This window comes from Stylophora pistillata, chromosome 1 (genome assembly GCF_964205215.1).
Source record: "Stylophora pistillata chromosome 1, jaStyPist1.2, whole genome shotgun sequence".
Classification (NCBI taxonomy): domain Eukaryota; kingdom Metazoa; phylum Cnidaria; class Anthozoa; order Scleractinia; family Pocilloporidae; genus Stylophora; species Stylophora pistillata.
In genome coordinates this window covers 45352613-45371239 of record NC_142519.1, presented here as the reverse complement: position 1 = coordinate 45371239, position 18627 = coordinate 45352613, and the positions used below count along the sequence as shown (strand labels likewise).

The following is an 18627-nucleotide window of genomic DNA, read 5'->3' as shown; positions in this document are numbered from 1 at the left end:
TTCAATGTTCATTTCGCATCACCAAGGATAATGAAATCAATTGTCCAAAATGTGTACCATTGTTTTGGAGTACTAAAGTAAGGGCTTCCACTACGCATGTAGGAAGGACTTTTTCTAAAACCGAGAAAAGCTGTCACAACTTTAGGGAGAAGTATAGGAGGAAAAGGAGACAGTTTTGAGCAGTTTGTTACGTGGGGAGATCTATAGATATGATAAACATGGAACATAGCGAAGTGGATTGAATTTCCGGATAGCTTTTCTGCTCGTCATTGGAGCAAAGTAAAGTAAGCTTATCAATTACGCCAGAAAAAGGGAAAATACAAGTTCTCTCAGTACGACCTCATACGTCCCAGGGAATTCAGTCATTTTTTCCAAAGTCCTGATAATTTTGATAACTTTCTGCCACCTTTGAGCCAATTCGGTGGTTTGAACGCCATCGCATCTTCCCTGAATACATGTACACATACGCCTGACTTACACTTGAAATGAAGTAGTTCTTCGTTTTGCAATTGCTGACAGAAACTAAAATTTTGATGCCTCCCCTCCATCAACAATAACAATAATGTATAGTTTAAGGTTATCAGATACAATGAATACATGAAGTTCATGTATTTTGAACTGCGGTAGTAGATACGTATGATGCACAATCCTCGCAGTAGAGAGCGCTATTTATGCAAGAGCGAAAATCAGACCTGAAAAAAATCAGGCCTGTACGGGATTCGACCCACTGACCTCTGCGATACTAGTGCAGCGCTCTAGTACAGGCCTGATTTTTTTCAGGTCTGATTTTCGCTATTGCATAAATAGCGCTCTCTACTGCGAGGTTCGTGCATCATACGTATCTACTACCGCAGTTCAAAATATATGAACCTCATGTATTCATTGTATCTGATTTATCATCACGGGTTTATTACGAATCAACTTAACAGCTTGCTCCCAGTTGGCGTGTTGGCTCAATTGGTAGAGCGCTGCACTAGTATCGCAGAGGTCAGTGGTTCGAATCCCGTACAGGCCTGATTTTTTTCAGGTCTGATTTTCGCTCTTGCATAAATAGCGCTCTCTACTGCGAGGTTCGTGCATCATACGTATCTACTACCGCAGTTCAAAATATATGAACTTCATGTATTCATTGTATCTGATTTATCATCACGGGTTTATTACGAATCAACTTAACGGCCTGCTCCCAGTTGGCTTGTTAGCTCAATTGGTAGAGCGCTGCACTACTATAGCAGAGGTCAGTGGTTCGAATCCCGTACAAGCCTGATTTTTTTCAGGTCTGAATTTCGCTTTTGCATGAACAGCGCTCTTTGCTGCGAGGATCGTGCATCATACGTATCTACTACCGCAGTTCAAAATATATGAACTTCATGTATTCATTGTATCTGATTTATCATCACGGGTTGATTACGAATCAACTTAACGGCCTGCTCCCAGTTGGCTTGTTAGCTCAATTGGTAGAGCGCTGCACTAGTATCGCAGAGGTCAGTAGTTCGAATCCCGTACAGGCCTGATTTTTTTCAGGTCTGATTTTCGCTATTGCATAAATAGCGCTCTCTACTGCGAGGATCGTGCATCATACGAGTTTAAGGTTATATAATGAATTAAAACGCCTTGATACAAGTTTTTCATATCCGTTAATTTGGAAAATCAATAAAGTTCAAGAACGTTTTGAGAACTATAAAATATCAAACAGCTCTTAATTGAACTGACAGAAATTACAGTGTAACGCTTACCCTGCGTAAAAAACAACGATAATGCAAGGTTGAAATTTCATCTGTGATGTACAAATTCGAGCACAAATTGCAGCTGGGGGACTTTTACAGATTTGAAAATAAAATAAAAATTCTCTATTAACGACAAAGGCATGGTTTTTGTAATATCCAGTTCATTCCGACGGTTCCGGTGACTCGGTTTGCGCATGCGCGTGGTCCTCGCTTTAAGATGCCACGCTGTCAGCTGTAGTTGAAAAAGTGTTTGTCATTATTAAAACAGCCATTTTATCTAGAGAAGACTTGCGATTGCTACTTTTTAATTTTACTTTGGTTATCTGCTTTAGCCACAAGATGATTTCGATATCCAACGAATGTTTAAGGTTTAAATTCATTAAACTGGGCAAACATTTCATGTGGTTTGGAACTAGTAAATGCCGCGAATATTTAATGGAGAAACTGCGTTGCAACATTGCTTTTTTTTTCTTTTACTGTTTCAATAAAGACTGTCGCCCATCTGTCAGAGTTCATGTTTATCAAAGAACACTCAATTGTTATAACGTACCCTTTGATTGGAACTGGTATGATGTGGCTGGTACTACAGGAGGTAACACCCGTGGCACAGTGCACTTTTTATCTTTGAACTTTTTTCTTTATAGTTCAAATCCAGCAAGACCTAGAGAGTGATGATAGCGATGACAGTAATGACGAGTCCAAAGATCGAAGTGAAGATGAGAAAATCGTAGAGCACACCAATCATGAAGAGCCTGAAGAGAGAGATGAGACTGAAGAGGTTGAAAAACCACAGGATAAACACGAGGATCCATCAGAGAAGAAAGACGAACCTGAAAAAAAAGAAGAAGAATCTGAAGAACAGCACGAAGATGACGTCGAAGACGAGCCTGTCAAGCCATTAAGCTGGGGAAGACGAACAGTTTATCGTGAATAAGGGTATGTTTAATAACCCTCTGCTTCTTCTGAAAAATAAGAACTTTGATATATTGAGATCTTTTCACCAATTTAGAGGACTAATGGTAAACAACGTCTCATCATCATACCTTGCACAAATTGTTAGTATCTCAAATTTCGTCACCTTGTTTTCCTTGCTAAATTACGTTAAGTGGTTTATTCGAACAGTTGAAGAGCTTTTACACTACGGTACCCCACTTTGTCTAACATTCTCGCTATGAATAAGTCTGAGAAGAGAGTAAGTATTTAACACAGGGAAAGTTGCTGAATAACTTCTTTTATCCTTGGGTCATGTTACTATGTAACAGATAAAAACCTAACAAATGAAAATCTGCCAGCAGCCTCCGGGCGAGAGTCTCCAAGAGCACCGCTGGCCACGTTTCACGATGACAGCGATTTTGATCAGTTTTACGAAGCGCTCGACGGCATAAAAGAAACGAGAGTGTAATCAACAACATCGTATTCTCAGATGAATCCATTTTATTTATAAGAAATTAGCTTTAAAACCAATTAAGTAGGTGTTTGGTTCTATCAAGACGCATATAGTGACTCTGAAATACCGAAACAGTAGTTTTCTTAAATAGTGTCAAAATATAAGCTTGTTGTTTTATGTGAAAATAGAAGTGCCCGGATCCTACTATACATACCAGTTAAAAATTCGATAGGCTAAATGTAATAAAATGAGTCATTTTAAATTATTAGTTGCTAGGGATACTTGTTTACACGCCAATGTCTTGTTTAGCTTGAGGTTTGGCAGTAAATGTGGCATTTTGTGCATGTACTATTAGAGATCAAAAGTATGTTACGTTCCTTCAGCCGTTGATAAGCCTTGAACTGTTATAGCTTAACTATTATAGAGACCCATCTCTGTCCTTTACAATAGTATTAATTCAGATCATACTTCAGTAGCGAGCGAGTAATTTAAAATATAAAATGTTTCCTGACCATTTTTGGAGGGTCGTATAAAGTTGCCGACTCGAGGCGGACACGCTTACCCGTAACATAAATCTGTAAGGATTTTTTCTTTATAGTTAACCTTTGAGTAGTCTTCTATATACTTCTTTCAGATGTAATTTTAATTTCAGTTAAGTCAGTGTTAGATGCAGAAAAAGTAGCAGTGGAGGTGTTTGATATATTGGGTCTGATCGGAACAGCAGGCGAACTAGAGGCTGCCAGATTATTTGTCACTCCTTATTTACTTGTCATTTGTTAAAAATGATGAAATTTTATAATTAAGTGGATAGTTGTTTTGTTTGGCAGTCCTAAGCTATGAATCATATTTATTCAATCTAACGCTGATATCAATACCTTGCTTATGATTTGCTCATTACAACCTAAATATTTCACATATTCAGTTGAGAGACCTTTTGTATAACAAGGCGAAACCATAGATTGTATCTACTTGATTATAGTTTGAAGTTATCATCGATTTCTCACTCAAGCTGTTTAATATAATCTAAACAATTCATATAATTAGTTCATGGCTGTTTTGTATTACATTACTAAGCCATGAATCGTATTTATTCGATCGAACGCTGATATCAATACCTTATACTTATAATTTGTTCAATTCAACCTAAACATCTGAGATACTCTATAAATGGCTGTGTTGTATTACAATGCTAAGCCAGGAATCATAATTATTCAATTGAAATCAGTTGCCATCATTATTGCCATCTTACTTATGATTTCTCTAATTCAATCTTAGAGCTTTATGATATATTCCGTAGATAGTTGTTGTATAGCAATGCTCGGCCATAATTGGCATTTATTCAATTTGAAGTTATCATCGATATCTTACCTATTGTAAGCATTCAGTAGCAGGCTGTGTTGTATAGCAATGCTAAGCCATGAATCATGTTTATTCAAGCTGAGGTTACCGTCGATTTCAAGTTACTATTGATATATTACTCGTGAGTTTTTCATTTTTCATTACAATGGTAACATCTTATAATTTTGTAGATGGTTGCGTTGTGCTACACTGCTAAGCCATTAATCTTATTTATTCAATCTGAAGCTACCTACTCATCTTACTCATAATTCTGTCATCACAATGGCAACAGCTAATATGTTTAGTAGATGGCTGTGTTGTATTACAATGATTAAAGCCATGAATTATATTTATCCGATCTGAAGTTACTTTTGATAAATTACTTATGCATATACTTAACAATTGTTCCACGAGCGCGCGTTGGATATGAGATGATAGATAGCCAACGAGGCGCGTAGCGCCCAGTTGGCTATAATCATCTCATATCCAACAAGCGTGAGTGGAATAATTGTCTTATTAAAAAAAAAAAACGCCCCCAAGATATTAGAGAAATCTTCTCTACTTTATTTTGTAACAAGAAACCGGATGTTACAATGTACAGATATTAGATTATCGTATATTGGCTCATATACCATAATGGCTAAGCCATTATGGTAAGATATTAATAATATCTATTAATATCTCACTCATGATTCGCTAGACTGACTAAATATATAAACCATAAAAAATCGCGGTTTATTCTAAATAACTATCTTTATTGACCCCTAAAAATGATCAGCATCTAATTTCTCTGAACAATGTCACCCATTATTGTGGACTTATACCAACTTGGACCGGACTGCTTCTAAAGAGGCTGCGACTAAAACGTCCACGAACCTTATCATATTCTACTAGGTGGTGTAGGAGTGCATTGAAATCTCCCAGCTCTGATTTTTCTGCTGCAAATAACCTATTACAGATATCCTTTTAGAAAACTAACAGGTTGTTCTAACTCGACAAACCAACGGTGCTACAAGCTTCTGAACTCATGGTATTTTTCAGGGACCTTACAGCACCTAAAACTGAGTAAATTGAATGCCGTGTTTCAACCCCTCCTTATATGTCTTACTACAAAATTTACTTTTTCAAAACAGAGAGGAAGAGTGGCAGATTTTGTTTATAATATAAACAGATACAAAAGTAGGTAAGCAATGCAAAAGAAAACCCAGAAATTGAAAATTTGCTCTTGGTCAGCCTCATTTCCATGTCCCAGAGGGGCTCCAAGAGGCCGTGAGCCGTAATTTCCCAAGTAAAATAAATTTCAATCTTAAAATATTCATTTCGTGATAAGCACCCCTAACCAAGTTTATATGCAAACTTTGAGCCAAGTCGGTGAATCTGCCTGTCCTAGCTGGTCCGATATTTACTTAACACTTTTTATCTATCAATCTAAAGGTAAGAAATTCTTGCTTTAATATCTAGAAACGACCAATTAGAGCAACTAGTGTGAAACTAACTGTATTTACTTCAAGTTGTAAGGCGAGAGAAACTCAAATTTTATATACCACCAAGAGCGCCTTTCAAGTAACGATGAGAAACTAACAATTTAATTCTTTCGTGAGCACTCAAGTAATGGCTTCCATTACCAAGAGAGGAGTTATGACCAAAAGTGGTTGCTAGTTGGAGATATGGGCCTTAAAATACCCTTTGGCGGTTCCACGACAAGTTTGAACAGTTCGCTAAAACTAATAAAGACCAATAGATATAGAACATAACCCAGTTCACGTGGCACACTGTCATAAGATTAACGATTACATTTTCCAATTTAAAATGACTGCACCTCAAGTACTAAGAATAAGAACAGTTTCCAAATGAACACTAAGAAATATTAGAACATAGCTAGCAGAGTCGCGCAATCGAATTCATTATACGTAAGCGTGCTCAAAATCCCGATAGTGCACGCTGATAGCGTCAGCAAATCCGACTTCGCCAGAAATTTTTTTTTCGCGCGAGCGGCCATTGCTAGTGCGGGGAAAAATAATACATTTCGCGACAATAGTGGATACAAACAGCAACTCGGCCTGCTAGTCCGAAAACGAAGACAATGTTTCGACCTTTTCCCATGGGCTAGAGTTCTTAAATGAGGCAGAAAAAGAGAAAAACAATGGAAAAGGAGACTCGGCATCAGTGCCGTCACGATTCGCTTCAACTAATGTTGTTGTCCGTTTTTCGCGTCGCATTTGATGCACAATTCCACCGGCTATGTTCTAAAACAATTGGTTCATGCTTTCAGCTGTGCACTATCGAGTTATGGAGCACGTGGGAAGTTTGGAGAGCACTCAAGAAGCTAGAGTTTCCCTCGGCTATCGCCTCGGGCAACTATTACGCTTCTTTCGTGCTCTCCAAACTTCCCGCGTGCTCCATAACTCGATAGTGCACGCTAAAGCATGAACCAATTGTTAATTTTGTTTTAACATGACTATTTTTATACCTATCTTGACTTTCAATGATTTCATTTTTCTATTCTTATTACGGAGTGATAAACACAACAAAAGGTATAGAGCGAGGAGGCAACTTTTGGCAGCTGAATTTTCCTAAATGGGGATGGAAATTCTCTCTTTTAGGAATTTTTTAATTCAATTTCTATTCAAATTAAGTTTAAAAAAAGAAACAAAATGCAGATCTTTTTTTTTTTTTGGAAATAACTTCTTGTCCAACTTAAATGTCTAACTTCACATGAAAAAATATGAGTGAAATAACGGGAAGCTTCTCCCTTTGTCTTGTGAAAGCGACAGCTTGGAACATCTGTCAAAATTCTTTTAATATTCTCTCTGAGTGATTCGAAGTAAAATGTGTTGTTTTAAAGATATCAATATGGCGCACTGCGTGATGTAGTGGTAGCCAAGTTAATTTCTTCAAATAATTGCTTTTACACCATAGCTTTCATGAGGAAGCACTAATTCCTTACCGTTAAGAAGGCAAATTTTCTTTTTGTACTTAATGTTTCTTTAATTTATTTTATTTGTGTTTTTATATATGGATATTGCAGTTGATTATCAAAGAGATTGAATTTAAAGGCCCTGTTTATTCATTTTCTACTTTTTTTCCCTCTAAACCTAGTGAGGTGAGTTTAAGTACAACTTCATTGGTTTTTGCACGTTGTTTGAACTAGAGATTGTCCATGCAGTCTTATTCCTGAAGAGACTCATAAGCACAAAGCATATCGATATCTATGCGATATAGATATCGATATATCGGTATAACCTGCGACACCACGCTCAAGTTGAAAATAAAGATTCAGAATTTAATACTTTTTGGTCATTCTAAGATCATTAACAGCTGGAAACACCGAATATCCCATCGAAAAATGACTCAAAAACATTTTTAGCATTTATGTTAACAGCGACGCATTTTTCTTAAATGTCACGCCGAAAACTAAAAATTAATCTTGTACTTACTTTACTCAAGTTTTGACGTGCGGTGTTTTGCTAATCGCGCTTTCCTCTTACCAAATATAATCGTAGAGGCCAGTTACCATCTGCTTCTCTCCTTTGTGTTATTTGAGAAAACTATCTTAATACGCCACATAAATTTTAAAAATGGCGTTTTGACTCAGAAAATGCTGCCAAGTTTCCTTCCGCATCGAAAGTCGGATAAAATGTGTCCCCTCCACACTACAGCAAAAAATAGGGACAGAGACAGAGACCTCAACGAGAAGCAACACATAATTTAGCCAGCAAGCAAGCAATGTCACTTAACTCATAGCCGCAATCTTACAACTAAAGTCTTCAGCTTTTTATTGAAACTTAGAAAGGACATTGGGTTACCTTTGTCTTTGACTGTAAAATTTAACGATGTCCCCATGTGCAGATATCGCGAAAAAGAGAATGATCTTTATTCAAAAATGACTCCAATACGTCTACATGAGACCTTAATTTCAGTTTAACATTAATAAATAAGTTGCTGGATGCTCCTTGCTTTGTCATATAAAGGGACAGCTTGAAACAGCTCTCAGAATTATTGTGCGATCTGAGTGATCTGACTATCAAAATTTTCCGTTCGATGGTAAGTGCGACCGGTAGGTTACTTTGTTGTTACACGTACTCTGTTGTTTTGTTTGATGCATTTATCATGTTTTACTGAGGAAAGTAAAATTATTACCACAGGAACCAGAAATGAATTTTACTTATTGAAAAATGTAGTTTAAAAATTTTAAGTTTTGACAGGATAGCGAGTAAACAGGTAAATAGGGACTATTACAAGAAACAAACTTCGGCACCAACGAAAAGTGGAAAATATATTGAAAATAATCAATGAAAAATACGTTTGATGTGGGTCCTTCCCAATTTGTTCATCAGGCCCAAAATTTCTACTCACATTTGATTAGAAACAGCTCAAAAACAACATCAGAGTATTGAATAAAGCAGGTATCCTATCAAGATGATAGATATACTCGACAATTTCAAGTTACTAGTAGCTGTTACTGAAGATTTGGCCTGATAAATTTCTAAACGGCCTATCGAAAACTCCCACAGCACGAGTTTTTTGTCCACATAAAATCTTTCCCATCTCTACAGCAGAAACAGCCACATTTGACGGATACTACTGCAATTTCGAGCATGGGTATAACAAGGGCCTAATTTTCGGTCTTCATTCGTTGTGGAGTGCACGAGGTCTTCAGGCTGCCTCAAGTTTCTTGTTGAAAGTTATTTCCTTCACTTTTTGAGCATCTAGCTTGGTTTACCATTTGGAAGAGCTGAACTTTTTCGATTTTCTCATCTGAAGCTCAAATTTAAAAAAAATTCTCCGACCTTTTTGGTCTTCTCAGTTTCTTTTTAAACAATTTACAATCAAAAGAGCAAAAATACAAAAAACCAGACCTTTATGCATATTAGCAACTACTAACCGCCATCTTAAGACTACAATGTTTTATGGGATCCTGAAAGAAGCATTTGACTTTTTCAATTTTCACCAGTAATCTTCCACAACGTCCCTCAATGTTAATTCCAGGAAAAGACCTCGATCTTTTTCTTGAAAATAAATTCTCGTCAAACTTGAATTTCTAACTTCACACGAATGAATAATATTAATAAAATAACGGGAAACTTCTTCTCTTTTATCACATGAAAGCGACAGCTTGGAACATCTGTCAAAATTATTATTTCTCCTTAAGTGATTCGAAGGAAAATTTTCCGTTCGATGGTATAAGCGAGTCGAATAGCACATGCAGTGGGATAACTCAAGTTGTGAGATATTCTCCCTTCAGGTAGGCTACTCTGTTGTTACAAGTGCTTAGTTGGTTCATTTAGTGCATTTATAAGGTTGAACCGAGGTAATAACATTATTTGCACGACAGGAACCAGAAATGAACTTTATTACTTTAAACATCCAGTAGAAATATTTTAAGAGTAGATGAGCTCGAGTGAACTCAGCTAAACGGGCATTAAGTGACATGGATTGTTACGAGAAACAAACTTACGCACCCTCGAGAAGAAAAAAATACGAAATAGCGGAGAAGATTGAATAAAAAATACTCTTGACACGGGTTCTCCCTATATTTATATCAGGCTCAAAATATTCCACGTATATTTGAGCTCAAGTAGCTGAAAAACGTCAAGATCAAGTTCGATACTACAGCACATGTCCGTACAGGATAGTTCATCAACTGGACTCGAAAATTTTAGGTACTGATATTTCCAAAATTTCAAATTATTCAATATTATTATTCAGGAAAAACAAAACAAAAATAAAAAGGAAATGAGAAAAGAGCTATGTAGGATTATAGGAGCAAAGAACGCTGAAAAATTCCATACTTCCTTTTCCAATTGTTTTTGACTAAAAATATTCTTTTTTTGTCACGGAAAACAATATACAGTCAGTTTTTTAACGTATTTGAACAAATAATTTACTACTTCGTAGAATAGATTAACAGCTGCAAGACTGACAAGTCATTTTCAGATAACAGTCAAATGCAAAGAAATCAGTACACTGTTAAAGTCGTTAAACAATCTCACTTTGACTACCTTACGAGTTTTTCATTTTTTTCTTAGACATATACTGGCATACTGGCATAACGCTACAGGCACATTTTCAGCATTGCTCATGACTATAGCTCTGTGTAGGTTTTAGGATACATGTAATTTACATTCATTTATTTCCTTTTGTTAAGGAAGATGTCTATCAATGGCACGTGGATTTTCACTGTTGTTTTCAGTAAGTTAATTGTTCCTATTGAATTAAGAAGTTTAATGCATTATTTACCAGCATGAAGCATGTAACTTTTTTTGTTCCCGCGTCGATTTCTGTTTTTACCCGAGAGAACATCTTCTATCAATTTACTTGCGTTCGCCAAGGGACATTTAAAAAGTTAATGACGTATTTTTGCGGAAAGTTTGGTTTCCGTAAGGTAAACAACTGTGTCACTTTGCGGGTAAATTTTAAGTCTAAGAAAGAAACGATGAGTAAACTTTCCGATACTCCCAATTTCTTTGGCGTTAGTTTGAAGACGTTGTAAGCAAATGTGAAGTATGCATCACTTAAAAAGAAAATAAACCAGAACTGATAAATCACTAACCAGTGGAAAATTCGCCGTTCTCTATCAAATTTCTAAGCCCTATATACCTCTCTCGCGAATATAAATGTTTGTTTCTCCGAGTTATCAGGATACCTGAGGACATTCGGAAAACAGTATGGAGTGGAGTTGCTCTTTGCTGGACTTATGAGAATTATTTATACTCTTTAGTATTTGTTAGCCCACAAGCACATCACAGACACATTAGTTACCTAGCCGAGATATGAACTCGCTGGAAAAAGTGACCGTGAAGAATTTGCTCGTCGCTAGTATTCCTTCAAGTTATCTTTGATCAAGAATTAAGCGTTATGTTTTCTCCATGTGGTTTGACTACGTTGGAGCTTGTATTTATGGAATTTGTTGCACGGGTAGATACATAACTAAACGATTTTGGGTAGAAAAAATGAATAATGAAATCATAAATATAAAAATAGCAACTGGAACAGGAAACAAGACAATGTCCCAATTGATGTTCAGCCCTAATAAACATGAAATAGTTTTATTTTGCGTAGGTACTTAGTATTTGAGTTAGCGTGAATTGATGTACTTCGGTTTAGGAGAAGAAACTGGTGGCAGGATGGCAGAGGTCCACGAGGCCCGCTCTCGCTTTTTAAATAGGCACCTGTCTTTCATTTCCCTACTATTTTCTCCTAGTAACATACTTAGAAAATTTACGCAGCCGATATTTGTAAGGCATATCCTTCGGATAATTAAAACTAAATTTCGTGGTCCCGCGCGGAACTTTTTCCAGCAAACGTTAGTTCATAGGGGTGTATGGTGACGATAGTTCACATGCCTACGCATTTATTTCGCTAAGAGTCACCACTGTGATCCCATCCTAGTAGTTTTTCCCCTTTTATAGGTACTTTTTTCCTGGAGATGTTTAAAGCATTGCATTACATATTTACGTTAAACATTTGTGAGACAACCTTTTATTCGTTAGCGAAAGACATGATGGTCAGTGGTGAGCAGAAATAAAAGTAGACTGAACAGGAGACTTCACAAGCAATGTGTGTAAATACGTACTCCTAAATAAGAGTATGTTGTTTGTTATAGTTCCAATAATCACGGAAGTATACTCCCGGCAACGTATCCTATACTTTGATACAACTCAGCTCATTCAAGTGGAAGAAGGGAAATATGTGGAAATAGAGTTTGCCATCTCTCAGTCTTATTCTTCTCCTGGAGCACCTTGCGCCGATGAAAAGTATCTTGAGATTCGCGATGGTTATAATCAGTCTGCCAATCTACTGGGTGTATTCTGTGGAAGAAATACTCCTTATTTTACCCGGCGATCCAGTGGACGTAGCATGTGGTTAAGATTATCATCACGAGGGAAAGGCAATGAATGAAACAGGTAGGTATTTTGAAAGCTCAATTTCAATAAATGTTTTGTTGGCATAACTGAGGGGAAATGATAACAAAGCTAAAGCATAGATGCGCGGTATTCGAACGTCTAAGGTTCAATTTCTCCTTAAAACTCAGGACTGTTACTTTTTCCAAACTCAAGTCAAGACGAGAAATTAATATTTAACTCTACGAGTTTATCTTTAGTTCCTGCAAACCTGAGCGAGGTACGACAGACACACTTTGTTCTGTTCAAGCATTCTTCGCCTTTGTGGTGCCTGGTGGACGGTGAACCAGCTCCTCGCATCGTTTGGAGAAAGAATGGAGATGTTGTGCAAAACAGTACGAGTGTAAGATACCGACTAAACAAAACTGAAGAAGAAAGAAGTACAAACTACAGCTGCGAGGTGGACGACGATGGTCAGCTTCGGAAGAAAAATATTAGTCTTGTTGTCGAGAGTAAGCACCATCTTAGACAATATGCCTACTATACCTGAAAAGTATTTACGCTGGAAACGAAATAATTTTATTTACCTAAACGGCTGGAAGCATGGACTTTTACCTATCAATTCAAATATTTTCGCTCGTGGTGGCTCGTGTAAATCCTTCACGTGACCAAATGCACTCAACTAAAACAGTGGAATATACAGACACTAACCTCCATTTAGAGCGAAAATATGTACGGACATTACCTGTTCCGAGATGTGAACAGGTTTTCGAGAGCGAAGCTCGAGGCAAACTGTAAGCTTCAAGAAACAGAAAATGTCTATGGACAAATATATATATATCTTATTAGACGTTTTGTTGTGTAGCATCGCTGAGTATTTTTACGAGTTGTGCCGTATTTTGACGAGCCGGTAGGGCGAGTCAAAATACAAATAGCGAGTAGAAATACTCAGCGATACTACACAACAAAACGTCTAATAAGTTATTTATTATCCAACACGCCGAACTGTTATTTCAGTGCGGGCGAATTTCGCGGATGTCTATTTACGGGGAGTGCGTGACAGAAGTATGCGAAGCGGAACGGAATTGGCGCGTTGTTGGGCTGCTGTTTCTATTTTCTTCATTAAATGAAGAAATTTTCAAGTCGTCAAACTGTTTTTCTTCGTTCGATTCATCCAATGAACTTGGATCTATATTTGCCAGCCATTCTGACTCTTTGTCGTCGGAAATATGATTCAAATTGTGCCCCACTTTTTTCCTAATTACAATCCAATTCTTCGCTTGTGCGATGCGAGAAAACCTGTTTAATCGGTACTACAATAGACGAGGGAGATTTATAGAAATTATGGTCTATCAACCGATAGAATCTATATGTTCGAACTGAGTGACCAAAAGATTTCTGACGCAATATTTATACTACTTTCTTAGACCCATGCTGTTACACGAAGGCGATTGTAAAGGCAACTCTTTCTGGTTTTGACAAATGTAAAATAATAAGGGTATTTTAAGGACAATATCTCCAATGATCAACCCCTTCCGATTATAATTCTTACATGGGTAGTGAAAGCCATCACTAGACTTGCAAAATCCGTAATAAGGTTTTTGGAAAAACTATTTTATTATCCGCGCTGACGTGAAATTTACATCTAACAAACCGCTTTTCGTCTGTTTTCGCACAATACCGTAAACCTTATCTTTGTTTAATTGACTTGAAATGACTTGAAATTCAGATGAAATTTTGTAGAGACCATTGTTTACACCTGATCGAGGACAGAATCTTTTATTGGTGTTTAATGGATATTGGGGGGAGGGGAGCATCTTCAAATAATTTTCCTTCGATTGTTTGTAAACTGCTGATGCAGTCCAGCCAAAAGTCCCCCGAAAAGTGTTGTGATGCACATTTGATCATATCCACATGTTAACTGGCGCAATGTAAATATTAAATTACTATTATTACTATTATTATTATTACTATTGGTGCAAATTGACTCCTTTTGTGAGGACCTTTTTCGCAGCCATTTTTGGATTAATCGCGAGTAAAAGAAGCAGTTGATAATAAACATTAAGGGGGCGTGTAGTCGAATTTTTGACAAAAGAAAACTAGAAAGAAAGTCAGCCAAACATACATGTCTCTGTAGTGTCTCAGTTGCAACTATTGGCTTGATATTATTTGTTAGATAAATAGCCATTACGTCAACAATGTACCAGATTTGATATACGGTTACAAATAAACCTTGTCTTGAAAAGCATACCTAGACACAGGCAGCCCAAGCTCACTACTAGAAAAGCAGACGTGACTCTTACCGAGTTGCGCAAAGTTTTATATTTATAAAGGTTTGTACGGGATGTTATCGGTTTGCTTTAAAAGAGAGAAAAAAGTCTTGTTTTGAAATAAAATGGGCCTACCTTATTGCCTTGTTTTCTTTGTTGATTCCTAGCGTCTCAGGCCATTTTGAAGCGTTTTCGGCGAGTTAGCGCTATGTTGGTATTCAACTGCTAAAAGAAAGACAAGGCCGGAAACCTATTTTAAAAGTGTCCGTCGCCCGAAGCGAATAAAATTACCAAAAAATTACCACCAGTCTCGATTCCTCCAGAAAATCAAAGCAGAGATGTTGCAGTTTCATTTCCATTCACTCGATTCCCAATTCCTCCCACAGATCTTTCACTAGCGATGCTTTTATCTCCAGATCGATCGGCTTTCCAATTTTGAGTTTGGCTGGTTGAAACATTTGTGGGCCCATTGGCCGATCGCACAGTATGTTGGGTAACAAAAATAAGCCCGGCGAGGGCAGTCAGCGACCTGCAGTCGACAAACAAACCAGTTAGCTCCCCTGGTCCTCTCGAGAGGTTTTGTCAAGACTGCATTGTTTTGATCAAACATTTCCATTCGATCTTAAGATGTTCTTTTAGTGATTAGCACAGCTAACCAAGTTTATATGCAAAATTTGAGCCAAATCGGTGAACCTGCGTGTCCAACCTGGTTCGATATTTACCTAACGCTTTTTATTGATCGCTGTTAAGGTAAGAAATCCTTGCTTTCATATCTAGAAACGACGAACTAGAGGAACTAGTCTTAAACTAATTCTATCTAGTTCGAGTTGTAGAGCGAGAGAAACTCAATATTTAGGCGTTACGAATGGCGCCTTTCGAGTAACAGTGAGAAACTAACGATTTACCTCCGTCGTGAGTACTTAAGTGAATTGCTTCCACTACCAATAGAGGAATTATGATCGGAAGTGATTGCTCGTTGGAGATATTGGCCTTAAAATAGCCTTTGGTTGTTCCACGACAGGTTTGAATAGTTAGTCTGAATAAAGATATCATGGGGAAGAAGTTCAACTTTTGTACTGAGGAACACCAAAGTTGCATACTTACCGTCATTGAGGCAATGGCAAAGTAGGTGTCAAACTGAACAATAATTCTCAACTTTAAAAGCCATCAGAAAAGAAAAACTCTATGCGATAAAATTTTATATATGATCCATCTAAATATGTGTGGCAAGAAAAAATTCCAAGAGTTTTTCGAAAGACTAGCACGGCAATTTGTGCCATTTGTAATGATTGGCGCTGCTAAAAATAAACCTTTTAGCGCTTAACGCGCTGAAGCAATTTTCGTTCAGAAAAAAGAAAAACAAAGTGGTGTTTACGATTACTTTTAAAGAAATATAGATTAATGGGCCCAAGTTTGAAAGAAATCGAACCAAAATGTACTGGACCGCTTTTAGAGATACTGCGTCTTAATTACGCAAAAAGATTAATGTGGAAATAGGGGTTTCCCTTAGTGGGAAACCATATCCCCAAAGAATTACGTATTTTGACCTGTTACTCTCGTGAGTTGTCGGTTCTTGATACCTAGCATTCGTACCAGGTTGGAACCATAAATTGGTGGCTTGAGTATTTGTATCCCCCCAGCCTCATTCCACCTGATTTTCTCACGGATACTCTCCTAATCGCCTGTTATTGAGAAGAACGGTTAGCTTATTGTAGACTTTTCGATACTATCTAAGGCTTGAAAAGGCTGGGTTCCGAGGCTTCTCGAAAATACAAAACCTTACAATTGTATAACAGCTACTTTCTATCTGAGATCTGTGGCGCCATTTCTACACGAAAGAACTTACTCTTGACAGAAACTCCTTCAGTTTTGAGCATGGGTATAACAACAGCCTAATTTTTGCTTTTTACTCAGTACGATTTGGACGAGGCCCGAAGGCTGCCATTCCTTGGGTATTATTTTCTGTCATGGAGTCGAACTTTTTCGATGTTCTCATCTGCAAAAGTTGTTCAGCTCCTCGTCAAATTTATAAAATTCTCCCCTTTTTGGGTATATTTTATTTCAATCTCTATTCAAATTAAGTTAAAAGAAAGAAGCAAAATACAAGAAACCAGATCTTTTATGTACACTAGCAACTGATAATCACCATCCTGAGACTAAAATATTTTACAGGACCCTAACACAGGCATTTGGCTACATCAGTTTTTAACTGGTTATCATTCACGATTTCCCTGAATATTAGATCCAGGAAAAGAGCATGATTTTTTTTTGAAAATAACTTCTTGTCAAACTTCACTTTTCTAACTTCACATCAATAAGTAATAATGAAATAGCGGGAAACTTCTCCCTTTATTTTTTGAAAGCGACAACTTGAAACATCTGTCAAAACTATTTTTTCTCTCTGAGTGATTCGAAGGAAAATGTGTTGTTTTAAAGATATCATTGTGGCGCACTGGGTGATGTGGTGGCAGCAAACTTGATTTGTTCAAATAATTACTTTTATTCTATAGCTCTTAGGAGGAAGTACTAATTCCTTACCGTTAAGAGAAAAAATTTTGCGAAAATTATTTTTCTTGTTCTTGTTCTTGTTACTGTTTCTTTATTATTTTTTTTATACGGATGTCGCAGAATTTGACTTCAAAGGCCCTGTTGATTCATTTTCTACGTTTTTTCCGTCTAAATCTAGTGAGGTGGGTTTCAATAAAACTTGACTGGTTTATTGCACAAATTGCGAACATTACCCAGAGGATCACCCGCGCAAATTCAAAATATCGAAAGAAGGAATCAAAGGTTTGCAAAATTCTTGTAAAATCAACAAATTGTTTGTAATCTTCGGTTTATTATATTTTGGTGCATAAGAGCAAGATAGGATGCTCTCTAAATATCTCGTGAAACAAGAAGATTTCATTCAATACGGAAAATCCCGGTCTTAATAAATACTCACCTCCCATTCCTAGAACATAGGACAACAACGGGGGTCAAAACTCCATGGGACAGTTGTTGAAAACATATCTTATAACGAAATATATATGAATTAAAAAAGACCACTTCAGGCATGCAAACCTCCCCTCCCCTTCCTATCCCCTTCCTATCCCCTCTAAAAATGCTGGTAGAACTGAATAATCACAGTGTATTAGTAAAGTTTGCAAACGCCCAATGTCAACATTGTTCGGGGGAGAAGGGTGGGGAATAATTCAACTGAGGTGAAAATATCACGCTAAGTGTCTCGAGACTTTTAACCTGTATTCCAGTGGTAATAAACCTTCCTGGAATTCATTCCTTCGCTAATTCTTCTTACTTTATCAAAATAACCTTTTTTATATAAACAGCATATTTGGTCGAAACTTCCCAGAAAAATTACAAGACAGAGAAACTTTAATTAAGATTTAATAATTACGTGCAACCTCAATGCAAAGCGCCGTGAGCTTTCTCTAGTAGCCCCACAATTTTTCTGTGTACTTTTATTCAGTAGTATGGCCGGTGTTAATGCTTTTTTGATAATAATAATAATAGTTAATCATTATTGAGGATGCCAACATCACAAAAAAGTTGTTTAATTACTTAAAAATAAAAAGAAAAAAATACATATCGAAAAATATGAAGATAAAACTACATTAATTTGAGAATTAACATGCGAAAAACGCGGAAACTAATTAAAAAGGTGCTCTCTTGATACCACGCTTAAATTGGCTCAAGATGGGCACATCTCTTAGGGATAGGGGTAAGGCATTCCAAGCGTCCGCTGCAAAATTTGTTGTTATCCAGTGCCCCCATCTTCTGTGTGCGAATGATTTGCGGATATTTCTCTTCGATCGTGTATTATAGTTATGATAGTTGCTGTTAAAAGAGCAGTGAAAAGTGTACATAAAAAGGTTATTAACTACCTTAAACATAAAAATAGCACGATGCTCCGCTCTCCGCCTTGAAGACAGACGTACGATTTCGATTGCAATTTCGGATATTACCTAGTTTCAATCAATGGTTTATATCGTGGAAGCCTTTAAATCGAACTTGCAAATCGAAAGTATTGGACTGTTACTTCCAGAAACGCATATCTTTTTAGT

At 37.0% G+C, this 18627-nt stretch overlaps 1 protein-coding gene across 1 annotated transcript in view; it reads left to right on the top strand.

Annotated features, from left to right (window-relative positions):
* LOC111318949 (uncharacterized) overlaps nucleotides 1-4802 on the top strand; it is a 119537-nt gene extending 114735 nt beyond the window's left edge. Inside the window, exons 27-28 of the mRNA XM_088759153.1 lie at nucleotides 2369-2660; nucleotides 2987-4802. Of these exons, the coding sequence (XP_088615279.1) occupies nucleotides 2369-2658 (290 nt within the window). The 3' untranslated portion in view covers nucleotides 2659-2660; nucleotides 2987-4802. The remainder of the gene's footprint in view (nucleotides 1-2368; nucleotides 2661-2986) is intronic.
* Nucleotides 4803-18627: the final 13825 nt, after the last annotated feature.